Source organism: Notolepis coatsorum (genome assembly GCF_963971535.1).
Source record: "Notolepis coatsorum genome assembly, chromosome: 20".
Taxonomy (NCBI): domain Eukaryota; kingdom Metazoa; phylum Chordata; class Actinopteri; order Aulopiformes; family Paralepididae; genus Notolepis; species Notolepis coatsorum.
Genome location: NC_140184.1, coordinates 22,275,322 through 22,292,081, shown reverse-complemented (window position 1 = coordinate 22,292,081; position 16,760 = coordinate 22,275,322). Strand labels below are relative to the sequence as shown.

Here is a 16,760-nt window from a genome sequence, read left to right as displayed (position 1 = left end):
GAGATTAATGGCGAAACTTTAGTTTGAGAAGTGGGACACACAATTATTATGGGATGGGAAATGTGTTTTTCGTGCATGTGAAGAACTCACGCACGTGAAGCTCAAATCATACCCACGGCGATTTCCATTTAACCCTCTGAGGTTGCCAAGCCTGTAGGCGGGTTTACAATAATGATGTGGCACGGTCTAGGCCGCCTCATCTCTGCGGACAAGATTCTTCAGAAATGCCGAAAACGTTGTGCGATTCAGAAATAGGTAAAAAATTTGATATTCGCAATTTCTAGTGCTTTGACATTTCTGTTTCCTTATTTGCTCAATTTAATACGACTTGTAAATGTATTAATTATTGTTAACTTGTCCGGCTGTATAATTTCACTTTCTGTCTAAAGAACTAGTACAGACAGTTGTGTCGTAGGGGAGGGGCTGAGTACTTTCAGTCTCAGGTGTCGAAGACAGACGCGCAGAAATGACAGCTACCAAATCCATTTTGAGACAATGGACGTGTATATCTCCGTAGCATAAAGACAGTGTGCATCAGGTGGAAAAGTGACAATAATATCAGCGTAGGAAGCTCTGATCGACTCAGGCTTGGTTTTAAATTGTTCAGGAGACTCATGTGCATAGAAACCTGATTATGATCATGTATCTACCACAACGACAGCCCGAGCTGTGAGTGAATTACGCAAAGGGGAGCAAAGCCTTGTAAATTGCCATTCTCCCTTTATGTGTGTGCACGAGCGCCTGCTCCATCGCTGGTCTTTGGAAACATTTTTTTTTTCTCCGCTTTTTCTCCGCCTGATTTTCTATTTTTTCTCCCCATCCCAATTTAGTCGTTATGCCAATTCCCCCCCTCCCCTACCTGGTTGTTGTGCGGATGTTCCTCCTACTGGTCAGTACAAGGGAACCCTGAAGTCTACCACACGCTTCCTCCGACACATGTGGAGACAGCCAGTGGCTCTTTTTTCACCTGGCAGCGAGGACTCTCATTGGTGAAGCGTAACGCGTGGGAGGTCACGCTGCCTTCACTATTTCCTGTGCCCAGACTTGACCTGCGCTGTCCACAACGCCAGATTACCACCCTCGACTTCCCTCCCGCTAACTCAGCCAAACGAGTTAGTCGAGACCGCAGCCTCTTGCATTGGTGACGAGCGCAATCTCCGCTATGCCATCCGACCGCTGGTCTTTGGAAACATGAGCATGGTTATAAGTTGTCGTTGTGGTAGAGACATGATCATAATCAGGTTTTGTGCACATGAGTCCCCTGAACACAGAAAACCAAGCCCAGAGTCGATCAGAGCTTCCTACGCTTTGGTAACTTTCGCGCACCACATAATACCCCCTCAAATCCGTGGAGGCATGCCGCATTCACCGGTAAGGGTGGGTGCGGAAAAGTGACCATAATATCTCAGTGTAGGAAGCTCTGATCGACTCGGGCTTGGTTTAAAATTGTTCGGGAGACTCATGTGCATAAAACTGATTATGATCATGATATAGTTGTGTTTACCTACGTACTTTCTGTTATAACCATATGAAAACAAGTCATATCGGGGGAGCTCCAGTAGCTCACCGCGTACCTCGGCGCTATTTCTGCGTCGGGGACAACCGTGCTCGTCACGGATCTGGGGTACACGAGTTTGATTCCCGGACCCGCCGTATTTTCTCAGAGTGTCTTCCCCTACTCTATATCCCATTCAACCTGTTTCTGTCGGTCATGCTTGACCAGAAAAAGCGATAAACGCTAAAAAAGAAAGTAAAAAAAAAAAGAAAAAAAAAATCATATCTTTCAGTAATGAAGAAAAAATTATGATAAGTAGGACTTTTTGGGTTTATAACTACTTTAGAATGGTTGAACATGAGCCGGGTCAAATTGATCCGAAGACCCTAGGTGTGACGAAAAAACAAAGACCATACAAGGGTTAACCAGCAATATAGGCTACATAGGTGATCAAGATATGTTTATGGTAGGTCAGATAAGACAGAATCTCCGGGACCCCGTTACATAATGTCTTGCAACCACAGTTGGGGGGGGTTGAGGATATCAGTTGTGTCAACTCTTTCTTTACCCGGGCCCTCTCTGCTTTTTATTCTTTGCTTCTAACACGCATTCCTGCCTTCCCTCCACCCAGGACTCATCAGGCTCTCCCATGCCCCCTGCCTCCCCGATGCACCGTCGCTCCCCCATCCCTCGACCCAGGGTCCCGGACGAGGACGATGCTATCACTGAAACCGCAGACAGCACTTTGCTCATCCGTATGACTCCCCGTCAACACGGCGAGGAGGTGCTGAGTGTGGAGCACGGGCAAAACGATCAGGAGGAGATGGAGGCAGCGATGGAAGAAAGCCAAGAGGAGGAGAAGGAGGCCGGAACAAGCAAAGAAATAAAGGGATGATTTAATGCTATAAGAAAAACAAGAGAACGTTACAGATTTGACTGGATTGGCTGGTGAAGCGACACTAAAACCTAATGAGAGACTGTGTTCCTCATATGGAGTTTTCAAAGAACACAGTGACATTACATTACACACACACACACACATTTGTACACAAACACAATGACACTACATAGTCATCAAGAGACAACATGATCATTACACTTTAGTTTCTCAGACTGCTTCACTCCCCATATTCGCATAGCCTCACAAAGTGGAACTACTGAGTCAGCTTCATTCTGTTAGTTTGAATAAGGCCATGCAGACATAGTATTCCTGGTCACTAACCCCAGATCAGCACTCATACTCTGAGAAGCTTTGTGAATATGGGCCCAGGTCAGATGCTGCTTTACACTATTCAATATGGCCACTATCGCTATGCTCCAATCAGTTTCACTATGGCCTTTGCTAAATGTAGAAGTTGATCATCTTTTTTTCAGTAGAGTAGAAACAAGTTGTATGTATGGTGAACATGATAGCATGTGGCTTGGATGAAACTTTTTTATGTAGGCCTACTGTATGCAATGATATAGCAGAGGTGCAAGCCCAGATTTAGGGTCGGGGGAGGCATGGTTACAGTGGTGGTTCAATGCAATTTGACATGTAGATTCAAAGACTTTGGGGGAATTATTTTAATACGCCACTAAATCGTTTTTTGTAAGTCAGTAATCTCCCACTTCACATTACGGCAAATACTGTATATTTACCTAGCGATGTTCATGTCTAGTAATTATTTGTGCTGTTGTGGTTGTGATGTGTAGTAGTAGTGCTTAACCTCTGGGGGCGCTGTTAACTTACTTACCTGCTGAATGACCTGTAATGTGACAGAACGAGAACCGCACAGTAAAGGGACAAGTCGAAGCACAGAGCTCAGTCTCAGTTTGTATGCACTCATCTAATAATATTAATAATATAAATAGCACATGGTGTGAGAAGTGAAACATAGAGCAACCAAAGCCACCGAACAGTTTGTGCCTGGAAGGAAACGTGGTGGAAGATTGGTGTCCGTGGATCCAGACGTTGGAGCTGCCATAGACCACTGCAACACTTTGAGCTCATGGTAGAGAGCGGGGGATCAAATTAATGAATGTTGATTAGAGCCTTGATATTAAGTGGTTGTAGCTATGGCTGTCAGGGTGCTGGAGACATGATCCAATAGACTTCTTTATATGCCTGAGTCCTGAACACGGAGAGACCAACCCCAAGTCGATCTGCACTTTCTCAGCCGAGCTATAGTCACTTTTCCACACCTACTCCCCAACCAGCACATGCACAGATTGTCCGATCGACTTGGAGTTGGTCATGTTCAGGAGAAATGTATATTCTCCTTTGGTTCATCACAATTTGATCAAGCCTAGTAACATACACAATATTTCTGACACTGGGAATACATTCCCTGAGATCCACAGATGTCCCTAGATACCAAGAACATGCAAATGGACCTTGTAGAAGTGGAGCAATCTTCCATTTACTTAGGTATGTATTTTTAGGCAGATTTTCTGAAAATAGGGCTAGGGCTCAAGAGATTAAGGAGTACATTTGCTTCGTTTTTTGTACACTTGATCTCAAGAAGGTGCTGAATGAGCTCAGTGGCTAAGATATTTCACGTCTGGTCAATGTTAGCATGGTGTTATTCACAGTCAAAGAAAGAAATTATAATACAAATTATTAATATTCTCCTTTGGTTCATTACAATTTACTCAAGCCTAGTAACAGACACACTATTTCTGATAATGGGAATAGATTCCCTGAGATCCAAAGATGTCCCTAGATACCAAGAACATTGTAGGAGTGGAGCAATCTTCCATTTACTTAGGTATGTATTTTTAGGCCAATATTCTGAAAATATGGCTGGGGCTTAAGAGGTTAAATGCAATAGCGTTAAATGGAAATTACTTAGAATTCCAAAACAAATGCTGGTTTAATTCTAGATATCCTCCCTCAAATCAGCGACAATTATTTTCTCAAATATTTCTTCCAATTTCTAAGAAGAAATATGAGACAGTCATAAATGATAATTTTTTTTTAATCTACTTTTTCTCCTCCTTTTTTCTGTGATTTTTCTCCCCATCCCAATTTACCTCTCGTGCCAATTCTCCCCCTCCCGTCCTGATCGTTGCTTGCATATGCCCCCCACTGGCCGGTTGTAGGGAGGATAGAAGCCTTGCATCACATGCCCCCTCCGATACATGTGGAGGCAGCCTGTCACATCTTTTCACCTGCCAGCGCGGACTCTCATTTGGCGAGGAGTAACGTGTAGGAGGCTCACACTGCCCCCGCCATTTTTCCTGACTTTGCTGTGCAGGCGCCCCAACCGACCTGTAGGAGTCGCTGTTCACAACAACCAGACTAGCACCCTTCGACTTCTCACCCGCTAACTCTGCCAATTGAGTTAGTATGACGGCCGGCCCAAGCCGGAGGCAACGCCGACAGCCGGATTCGAACCCGGTGTCTCTTGCGTTGGTGACGAGCGCAATGTCCGCTGCGCCACCCAGCTGCCCCCAGTCATAAATTATCATTGAAATTAAACAGCGTTCAAATGAAATTACTTAGAGTTCCAAAACCAGTGCTGGATCAATTCTAGATGCTATCTCAAATCAGTGGCAATTACTTTCTAAAATGTTTGCTCCCAATTTGTGAGAAAAATAAACCATCATAAATTACCATTGAAAATCAAGTGTTTGCTATCTCAAATCAGAAGCAATTACTTAAAAAAAAATCTCAAAGCCCTCCGTTGCAGTAGGCTACATTAGTGCCGTTAACAATGAAAAGGAAGAATCCTGTAACCAATAAATACTTATGATTTACTTCCCCTAACCATGTTTTCATGCATTTCTTTATACATTTACATTTAGTTATTTATCTGACGCTTTTATCCAAAGCGACTTACAAGTTCTGTATGACAAGACAGCAGGAAGGTTACGACTCTTACAACTGGGTAACAATGTTCATCAAACAGTGCTGAAACTTGGGTGCTGCAGTGATGAGTGCATAGTAGTAATAATAATAATAATGCAGGACCTGTCGCAGAGGTCTTTAATTGGCATTCACTCAATGTCAGCGGCACACACGCATGCATTGTCTGTAGGATCGCCGATGCGATACTCCTCTGCGCTTAATCCATCCCGTTGTCCTTCCCCCCAAGGGCAGCCGGGAGCAAGTGCTCCTGCCCGTCTTCGTCACGGACGCGACAGCGTTGGCGATAGCGATCTGTTGTTTTTTTGCATGTTTTTCCATTGGGTTTCTCTTATCGGGGGGGGACCCTTGCGAGCACGGGGAGAACATGCAAACTCCACACAGAAAGGCCCGGGAGATACCCCACCTGGGTAACTGGCATCATGGAAACCTGGTCCCCAAGCGGGAATCGAACCCTGGACCTTCTTGCTGTGAGGCGACAGTGTTAACCACTACACCACCATGCTCCTGTAAAGACATTAGTATACTATAGTAGGAAGAGTGCATAATAGTATAAGACAGTAAGAAGGTTAGGTTTTTTGGTTTTTTTTTTGCATTCATTTCAGATATTGATTGAAGAAGTGTGTTTTTAGTCTACGGCGAAAGATTGATCAGGTTTTGGCTGTCCTAACTGGTGGGAAGTTTGTTCCACTATATGGCTATTGCATGCCATAATCTAAAGTGAATACTATTCATCATTAACAAATGTCTAATACAGTTAATTATTTGTTGAATTTTTCCTCACGTTACAAATGTTGTTGACAGCTTTCGTATCCACCATTCTTTGTGACATCAAACTGACAGAATTAGGACTATATATATATATATATATATATATATATATATATATATATATATATATATATATATATATATATATATATATAAAATATGTGCACACATGACATGGTAATTGCTTCGTGTGTATTCATAAAAGTCCACACATAAACAAACTATTAGACATTTGTTAATGATGAATAGTCTTCACTTTAGATTAGGGCACACAATACCATCTGCAAATGATTTATAGATCTTTTAAGATTGTTTTACAAATCATTTGTTGAACATGAACAAATAAATGGAGGTACAGTATAGTCGTTTTTCATTACTACACATTAAACAACATTATTTAATGATGAACAAATCAAGTACAAACAATGTTGATAATGAGTTATAAATAATGTAGAACTAATTTGTAAATGTTATACAAGTAAGGAATAATGTATAGCTACGAGGTCATTGTCGCAAAATAATTGACCGACACTACATGTGTTCTGGAACACCGAGGCAACGCATTGAAGGTTAATTATTTTGCGACAATGACCAAGTATAGCTATACATTATCCCGCTTATTACATGGCTAACTTACTAACAATATACCTAATTAATTTTACACCATCGACAAGACGAGATCAAATGCAGACGCAGTTGTTCTGTGGCTCCTCTGTCATCGCCGGCAGCCGGCAGGTGTGTGGACTTGATTGCACTGATGTAGTGCAGCTGTGCATAATGGTAATGCTTAGCTTTCGTGACTGCGATCAAAATGCTTGATTGTGATTGGTCAATAGCGCTCTGTTGCCCCTAACAGCGGTCATTATTGCGCGTTGCCCATGACAGCGGTGAATTATCGAGAAATAATTGACCGCTGTCAGGGGCAACCGAGCGCTATTGACCAATCACAATCAAGCATTTTGGCGAATGTTAAAACGCCGCGTAATAAATAGTTATAAATGATTTAATGATAATTTACGAATGTATATAAATGGTCTGTTCATGATTAGTTCATTATCTACAAATACCTTATAAAGGTCTTATAACTGAGTGTTATTATAAGGTGTTACCGACAATAGTTGTCTATGACGGTAGGGTTCATGCTTGTTTTTTTTATGAGGGGTGTGACTCTGGCTTGTTTTAGGGAGGTGTGAACCACCCCTGAGTTGAGGGAGGAGTTGATGGTTGCCGTTACGAATGGGAGGATGTCTGGTGCTATGGTCTGGAGGAGTTCAAGTTTCAAGTTTCTTTAATAGTTGTCATACAGAAGTACAGAATACTTTTATACAAAATGCTTCTTACTGTTACGCTCCAGAGACTGTGCTAGACAAGATACGTATGAAATAAAATAGTATAGCATGTAAAATAGAAGTAAAAATAGAGGTCACAGTGTTCAGTATAGACATATGTACAATGTTCGATGCAGAATAGAAGTAACTGAGTTACCATACAATATACAATATACTATGCAATGTACTAATATACAATACTATATAGTGCAAAGCAGAAATGGGATGAGGTACAATTTAGGTACAATTTACAGTAAGGTGTACGAGTTGTAGTGCAAATCCTTTACCAATAAATATAAAGTGTGTTTAGGTGATCTAAAGTGTGGAGAGTGGGTGCTGCAGTGTGTTGTTTGTTTAAAGTGAGTGTGTGTGTGTGGGTGTGTGTGCTGTGTGCATTTGATGGTTGTTGCATAATGTTTATTGTTCGTTGAGCAGCCTGATGGCCTGGGGATAGAAGCTTCTTCTGAGTCTTTCTGTGCTCACCTTAAGACTCCGGTATCGCTTGCCTGACCGCAGCAGTTCAAAGAGGCAGTTGTTCGGGTGGCTGGAGTCCTTGATGATTCTCTTAGCCTTACCCCTGCACCGCTTGTTGTAAATGTTCTGGAGGGTGGGAAGCCCCCCTCCAATTGTGCGTTCGGCTGAACGTGTCACTCTTTGTAGTCTGCTACGGTCTTGTGCAGTGCTATTCCCAAACCAGGAGGTGATGTTGCCAGTCAGGATGCTCTCTATTGTACATGAGTAGAAGGATCTTCTGACTGACTTGGAACTTCCTTAGGCGCCTGAGGAAGTAGAGGCGTTGTCGTGCCTTCTTCACAACACTGTCAATGTGTGTGGTCCATGTCAAGTCCTCGGATATGTGGGCTCCGAGGTACTTGAAACTGTTCACTCTCTCAACCGGTGCCCCGTCGATGCTGAGGGGGCTGTAGTCCTTGACCCCCGACCTCCTGAAGTCCACAATCATCTCTTTTGTTTTGCTGACGTTCAGGGAGAGGCAGTTCTCCTGACACCACTGTGACAGATTCTCTACCTCTTCCAGGTAGGCCCTCTCGTCGTTGGCAGAGATCAGGCCCACCACTACTGTGTCATCAGCAAATTTGATGATTGTGTTGTTGTTCCGCTGTGCCACGCAGTCATGTGTGTACAGGGAGTAGAGGAGGGGGCTCAGAACACAGCCCTGGGGGGCCCCTATGTTGAGCGTGATGGATGAGGAGGTGCAGTTGCCTGCTCTTACCACCTGGGGTCTGCCCGTCAGGAAGTCCAAGACCCACTGGCAGAGGTCATAGTTCAAGCCCAGGTCCCTGAGCTTGGCTATGAGTTTGGAGGGGACTATGGTATTGAATGCTGAGCTGTAGTCGATGAACAGCATTCTCACATAGTTCCCCTGCCTCTTGTCCAGGTGTGATGCTGCTGTGTGCAGCACATGGGCTATGGCGTCCTCCGTGGACCTGTTAGGGCGGTATGCAAATTGCAGGGGGTCCAGGTTGATGGGGAGGGAGGAACAGATGTAGCCCTTCACTAGCTTCTCAAAGCACTTCATGGCTATGGAGGTGAGAGCTACAGGGCGGTAGTCGTTGAGGCAAGCGGGCGTAGATTTTTTGGGTACAGGGATGATGGTGGACTTCTTCAGACAGGTGGGGATGACAGCCTGTTCTAAGGACAGGTTAAAGATGTCAGTGAATACCGGGGCCAGTTGGTCGGCACAGACTTTTAGGACGCGGCCGGGGATGCCGTCCGGTCCTGCTGCCTTCCTGATATTCACTTTTTTAAAGGTCCGCCTCACCTCATGCTCTGTTACCCTGAACACTGCGTCTCCATCAGCAGACCCCCCCCCCCCCCATTGCCGTGGCTTGTAGGCTGGTGTTGTTATTCACAGCCTCAAACCTCGCATAGAAGGTATTGAGATAATTTGCTAAGGAGATGTCACTGTTCAGTTTGAGGGAGGTGCCTTTGTAATCTGTCATTGTTCTGAGGCCCTGCCACATACCTCTAGAGTCAGCCTGTTCAAACTGAAGTTCAACTTTATCCCTATAACGCCGTTTTGCCTCTATTACTGCTCTCCTGACGTTGTATCTTGCCGTCTTGTGTTCATCCATGTTGCCTGTCACAAGCCCGGTGTTGTAGGCTGAGGTGCGCACTTTCAGAGCCTCACGGACGGATTTATCTACCCAGGGCTTTTGATTTGGGTAGATTCTAATTGTGGTAGAGGGGATTGTTTCTTCTACCAGAGTACAGACAAAGTCAAGCACCGTTTCAGTGTATTCGTTAATATTGGCTGTGTTATCACGGAATACATTCCAGTCTGTGCATTCAAGTGCAGCCTGGAGTGTCTCCTCTGACGTCACAGTCCAACGCTTAACCTCTCGCGATACTACCGGCGTTCGCTTAAGACTCTGTTTATACTTTGGCAAAAGAAAGATGGCGGCGTGATCGGACTTACCGAATGGACTAAGAGCCTGTGACTTGTACCCATTCTTAAATTGCGAGTATACATGGTCTAATATGTTCTCGCCTCTGGTGGGACAGGTCACATGCTGATAGAAATTCGGCAACACCGTTTTAAGAAGCGCGCTGTTGAAATCGCACAGAACCAAAATGGCAGCGGCAACGTTAGCTATCTGTAGTTTGTTTACCTCGTCGTGTAGCTTTGAAAGTTCTGCCCCAGTGTTCGCTTGTGGTGGAATGTATACTCCGATCATGATGATGGACGTTAGCTCCCTCGGGAGAAAGAAGGGTCGGCATTTGATGGTGATATACTCCAGGTCTGGGGAGCAGTGGTTAGACAATTCCTTTGCGTTGCCTATATCGCACCACTCCTTGTTTACCATGAAAGCTATGCCGCCTCCTCTCGTCTGTAATGATTCTTCTGCCGTTCGGTCCTTGCGGAGAACTAAGAAGTGATCTGCCGGTTCTATTGCATGGTTTGGGACGTCTGGAGACAGCCAAGTTTCTGTGAAACAGAGGACGTTGCAGTCCTGAATGTCCCTCTGGAATTGGATCCGTGCTCTGATGTCGTCCAGTTTGTTTCCTATCGATTGCACATTGGCCAACAATACGCTGGGCAATGTGGTTCTGTGTCGCTTGGATCTCAATCTGTTTCGGACGCCGGCTCTTCTACCTCGTCGTCGCGCCTTTTCCTTGCCTCGGCCGCAGCAAAGGATCTCCGCTGGCCACTGTTGTTGTTCAGCAATCCGATCCAGAGAGCAATCCAGTCGGTAAGTTTTCCTTAATCCAATGTCAATGAGTGACTGACGGTCATACACATATAATGCACCAACAGTTGGTGCAAATAAAACTATAAAAATTAACAAAAGTAAGCACAGTCTCGACGGAGCTAACAGAAAGGCAGCCGGTCGGAGCAGCGCCATTCTCAAGTGGGGAGGGTATCGAGTCCAGCTGGCATGTAGTGGAACGGTTCAATGTTACCAGTGTCGGGGCTTGGCATCTGTAATGGGAGAGAAAGATGACAGAGTAAAGGATGAGGTTCTTGATTCAGCATTTGGAATGGGTGGGGGTTGGGAGAAGCAGCTGCGCCTGCGGATGCTCTCCACTTTTTTCTTGAAGAAAATCGCAAAGTCTTCAGCAGAGAGAGAGAACGGGGGAGGGTGGAGAGGGAGTGAGGACATGGTGGCGTGCAGTTTGCAAAGGTTCTTAGCCGAGACCTCGATCTTATGGTGAAAGGAAGAAGCTTTGGCAATAGTGATGGTTTTGGACCGTATTACACGATAGGCCTACTGTATGGCCGTTACATTTTACATTGGCCAGTAAATTTGAATCTTATCTGCCATGTTGGCTGGCCAAAAACATTTTCAAAGTATTTTGCATCTCATTCCAACTGTCCAACATTTGTAGCAAACCTAATTGCTGAGTGATACAAAACATTAAGACGATCAAGGACACTCTTGCTTACATGCATGTAAATTACATCGCCATAGTCAAACAATGGACATTTGAACTAGGGAGCGTTTAGCAGAGTATATACTGCATCAAATGTTGCCTGGGTACTTAAAACACATTGGACTTACAGGAGTCTGACTTCAGTATACCAAGGGTGACAATGGGTCTCATTCCCGAAGATTTTTCAAAGATATATTCTGGAAGACTTATCTTGGAACCACTGAGACATAATCTATGACAAGTACACTCTGAGTCCTGAACGTGCTGGAGATATGTGGCTAAGTGGCTGAAACGGTCGCAGAAATTATATGATCTGATATCTGCTTGGAGAATGGCATTATGTCGTAAACTCCAAAGCGTGTTCCCGTTCAGCTCATTTGCATACAAACCACGCCCCCGACAGTCCTTATAAAGCAACTGTTGACGCAGCTGTGTGAAATGGAATGGCGGAAGTGCTTTGAGAGCCGCGTGATTACGAAACCTAGCGTCAGTCAGTGCCAATCAGAGAGCGTCTCCGAGAAATGCGGCTAGGTTTCATAATCACGCTTGCGCCCATCAAAACTAGATTAGATTAATGTATTGGCATCATATACAGCTCACGGTACACACCTGCCGCAGCGCGCTCGCACACACACACGCGCGCGCACACACACGCGCGCGCACAGTACTGTATATGAATGAATGAATGAATAACATATAATATATAGCCTACGGGCCGGCGGGCGTAATGAATGAAGCAGTATGGCTTATTATTACATAAGCCTATAGGCTACTGTTCATTTGTAGGCGCACACAAGACTTGTTATGGAATATTAATGCAGTCTATTTCCACCGATTAGCTTTAGTTCTTATTTATTTATCCACTGTCATTTCAGTGTTGGTGTATAGGCTATATAGTGTATTTCAATATAAGTTTAATTGATATATTTGAAGGAATGCAGGTTTATAGCTATATCAACCCCCTCCAATGTACAGTAAATGACCAAGTATGGTTTTGTCAATATTCCAATGTACAGTTTTGCTTGTACAGTGTAAGTCTACCACCCCTCCAACCTCCTCCAACAGTTTCTACGTCAAATGTACTCTCTTTTCTGGACTCTTTTTGTATCACAAACAGTACTGTATTTGCAAATCTGGTATGTCATAAATGTATAGATGTAGCAGTACTGTCTATCTGTGTCGTGTGTGTCATATATGTTATGATGAATTGAAAATGGGGGACCCTGATGTAAACAAGACGAAATTCTTTCTCTGGTCTGCATCCCCTTATGTAATTGAGCTGTACTGTACTGTACCCATTCTGCAATCTGTTAATAAAGTTTTCAATCAATACCAATCAATGGGATACATTGCATGTTGACCTGCATTCTTTCAAATGTATATAATTAATCATTAAAACAGATGTGTAACAAATAAGAAATGCAAATTCCACAGAAGGCATTAAATTATTATTATTTTCAATCATTTCACAATAATTGCATAATTGTGTTTGAATATCTGAGTAATTAAAGTAATTATACATTTGTCCAAAATAGCTGGTTCAGATATGGTTAATCCAGCTGCCCTGTGATCAGATGAATCCATATTATTTATTTTTCAATGCGTTAAAATGCGTAATTTCTTATCGTACAAATATTGTCATATTTATTTTAATTATGATCAAGTAATTAATTCCAAGGAGGCCTGTAGCGTTAACATGAAGGAATCACTATGAGAACACAGTCTGTCAAGTTGTAATAAAGTTTTAAATTAGTCAATCAATCATGAGATTTGATCGTGGGCTGAGAGCATATTTAAGAGTGCTCCTCAGCACTCTTGGATCTGCTCTCAAATAAGATCTCAGGAAAATTTGAGGACTCCCACTCCCAGCCCTAATATGTCTTAAATAGGCCGAAATCTGGCTAAGACGAATTTTGTCGTAACTACGTTCGAGAATGAGACCCAATGAGTTTAATAGCTTTTCTGAACCAGGGGTAGAAAAAGGCATCGATCATGGGATTTAGACAGGAGTTCACATACAAAAGCCAGGCTATAATATGAAAGTAAAAGTAAATGTGTTGCTCAAGGTGTCCTGAAATACCAGAGAGGGATAGTAATGTGGACAGACAACATCAGAAACACAACAATGACAATACCTAGAGTTCTGGCTGCTTTCCTCTCTGATTTCTTAGCCATCACAATCACTTTACCGGGCTGAGCGGCCACAACATGAGACCGCATGGCATGCGCCTGACACGGCCACCACAAACACTCTCATATAGAGAACGACAATGGCAGTAACAGGGATGATGAAGGTGACGACAAGGTCGATGACTCCTGAGATGTAGTTAATAACCACCTCACACTCTCCATAGCAGGACTTACAGTATATCTATCTGGTTGTGTAAGGTATTATTTTAGAATCGCACAGTTGTAGAAAACAGAACAAATCCAACACAAACAGATTTGAACTCTTCTCTGGGTAATTTTTGTGGCATAGTGCAGAGGGTAACAAAAAGCTACGTAGCGGTCTATTGATAGAAGCACCATGGTATCCACTGAGGCAGAAATTATAATGAAACTCACAGCACTAAAAAGATCACACACACCCCAAAACCAGTAGGCCTCTCTAAAGTGATGGTGATTAGAATCGACCAGCAGATCTGAGACAGCCAGGGAGAGTCAGTCTGTGAGTCAGGACAGTCTGTGGAGAGCTGAGGTTGGTAGGTAAATGGTAAATGGCTGCATTTATATAGCGCTTGTATCCAAAGCGCTTTACAATTTGTTCCTCACACTTTACCCATTCACACACCGACAGCGGAGGCAACCATGCAAGGTACCAACCTGCTCATCAGGAGCAATTATGGGTTAAGTGTCTTGCTCAAGGACACTTCGACACGCTGCCCAGGAAGCGTGAATATTAAAGGCAACCAACTTGTGTTCGGCTTTTCTCTGATTGGCCGCGCCCCCCCGCCCAAGTTGGTTGCCTTTAATATTCACGCGCCCAGGAAGGGCGGGAATCTAACCGGGAACCTCCGGATTACCAGCGACTGCAGGCGACTGGTGGGGGTGTGGAGCTGCCTGAAGTGGGAGAATATATTGTTTTTTATTAGTAGTACAGTCAAATTATCATGAAATGTTGTAGTATTAGTAGTAGTAGCACTATTAATCATTACATGTTAAGTATTATTAAGCAACCTGACTTTTCATGTCAGGCGAAGATCTCTCAATAATATTATTGAGAACATATATAACAGAACAGCGTAGAACAGAACAGCGTAGATGAGCATGGCCTCGGGGTGCAGGACACGCACCCTCCTGCAGGAGTTGAGGAGGTGTGGAAAACAGAGGTCTTCTGTTCCTTCCAGGCAGGGCCGCCTCAGGGGGTGTGCGAGCAGTGCGGTCGCACAGGGCCTCGCGGGAAGGGGGGCCTCGCAAAAAAATAAAAAAAAAAAATAAAAAAAAAATATTTTTTATTTATTATTTTTTTTATTTTTATTTTTTATTTTTATTTTTATTTTGCGAGTACCCCCTTCCCGCGAGGCCCTTTTTCATCAAAGACCTAAAATCTAGTTTTGCTTATATGCTTATATATTTCACATTAGACACGTTTGTAGAATGTGTCTGACTTGTTCCTGGGTCTGCAGACATACTCACTATTGGAGCTCTGGGGCTCTGCAGCAGACATACTATTGGTTTCAACGAAGGGAGTGGTTACTTACATCATGTGTAGTACGCCGGCGTGAGTCAGCTGCGTTTGACTATTTCGCGCGTGCAGCTTTTGACTATTATGCTTAGTTATGCCAGCCAAGACGAAGAGGTCGGTCATTATCAGTCGGTCGGTCACCATTGTCACCAAGGAACGTTGACGAAAGGCCTCTCGCTGGCGGGACAAATGGCCGGAGCCTTGTCATGGTGCAGTCGGGATATAGCCATGATGATGTCGGCTAGTAGCTAGCTTAGCTAAAGGCTAACTAGCGTTAGCTAACCTAGAGACAGCGCATGCAGCCAAGATGAAGAGGATGGTCGTTTGGCAGATGAACTTAGTCAACTCCACGCGGTTGTCTCCATCCTCTTGGACGTTTGGTGAGTTTTTAACCTATTCTATTAACTCTATTCTATTCCCGCCGTGGACATCTCTCTCTCTCTCTCTCTCTCTCTCTCTCTCTCTCTCTCTCTCTCTCTCTCTGGAGCTAAACTGGCCGACTAGCTGTTGTAGTACTACTAGTAGCTAACGGTGTGTGGCCTGGTGTCAGCACCTGTATGTAGCCGCATAGCTTGCTTTTGCATTAGCTAATGGTTAGCGATAGCCTGGTTGAGCTAACTGTTAGCCAGTTAGCTGTTTAGCTACGACGTTAGCTGCCGGCTGCGCTCGGCTGGGAACGTTCGTTTGATGCTATCAGTTAGCCTTGAGTTAGCTGTTAGCTTGTGCTACGACCATTGACATTAGCCGTGAGAATAGCAGGGGGTTCTGGCACTCTGACTACGACATCATCTTTGACAGAAGATGTAGTCGGGCCTGCACCATGACAAGGCTCTGGCCATAGCTTATTTTTGTCCCGCCAGCGAGAGGCCTTTCGTCAACGTGGAGACCTGTGTTGCGGCCTTTCGCCCTGCGTTCCTTGGTGCAGGTAAGATTAATGAAAATGTCATGACATTACCCCACTCTTCCTTCCTTCCCCTCCCGAATGTTTAGTTAATAACGATGTTTTTTTCCAGGCAAAACATATGTTACTTCACAACATTTGGAGATACGACATGTGCTGTGTGTGAATTCATTGTCTTGGTCGTTTGTGTAGCTTGGGTAGCGTTGGGCCGTTGGCCAAAGCTGTGTGTGGCCTGGTGTCAGTAGCCTACCTGGCTAGCCTTTAGCTGTCGGCCATTGGCTCCTTGCTGCTTTGTTTTCTCTGGTATAGACCCTTTCCAATGTGTCTCTCTCTCTGTACACTGTATATTGACTGTAGAACGGGAGCTCTCTCTCGCTCTCTCTTGCTATATGTTGACTGTATCATGCCCAGCCTCGGGCAGCGCTATTATTTACGAATATGTTGACTGTATGAAAAAAAAATAAAAGAAAAAAAAAAAATTATATATATATTTTTTTTACCTTTTGGGGGGGGGGGCCTCGCGTTTAAATCTCGCACAGGGCCTCGCATTTCTCCCAGGCGGTTCCAGGATCTACTTCGTCGGGGAGAGAGGAGGACTGATGGAGAGGGTGAAGAGGCTGCTGAAGTCTGAAAGCTATGATGTAACAGGTGGTGACAGAAAGGCTCTCCTCCCTGTAACCTAGAGCTCTGCTGTGGGTTTGGGAGAATGTGACTTCATGTAGATTAAATTTGCTTCAGTAAGGACTGGAGGCCAAATCAACTTGTGTCCTGCTACATCACAGTGATGTAGCAGGACAGTGCATCACAGTGATGTAGCATCACAGTGATGTAGCAGG

At 44.2% G+C, this 16,760-nt stretch overlaps 2 protein-coding genes across 2 annotated transcripts in view; one reads left to right on the top strand and one right to left on the bottom strand.

Annotated features, from left to right (window-relative positions):
* Window positions 1-2,390, top strand: part of cngb1a (cyclic nucleotide gated channel subunit beta 1a) — a gene marked incomplete at both ends in the record, with an annotated part of 64,294 nt that extends 61,904 nt beyond the window's left edge. Inside the window, one exon of the mRNA XM_084337074.1 lies at window positions 2,127-2,390. Coding sequence (XP_084193200.1) covers window positions 2,127-2,390 — 264 coding nt within the window. The remainder of the gene's footprint in view (window positions 1-2,126) is intronic.
* Window positions 2,391-13,260: 10,870 nt separating this feature from the next.
* On the bottom strand, window positions 13,261-13,867 carry LOC311246827 (trace amine-associated receptor 8a-like; the record flags this gene model as incomplete). The annotated part of the gene is given in 6 exon segments (XM_084337073.1): window positions 13,261-13,374; window positions 13,377-13,447; window positions 13,450-13,571; window positions 13,573-13,700; window positions 13,702-13,731; window positions 13,733-13,867. Coding segments are annotated over 6 exon segments (600 nt in total).
* Between the last annotated feature and the right edge of the window lie 2,893 nt (window positions 13,868-16,760).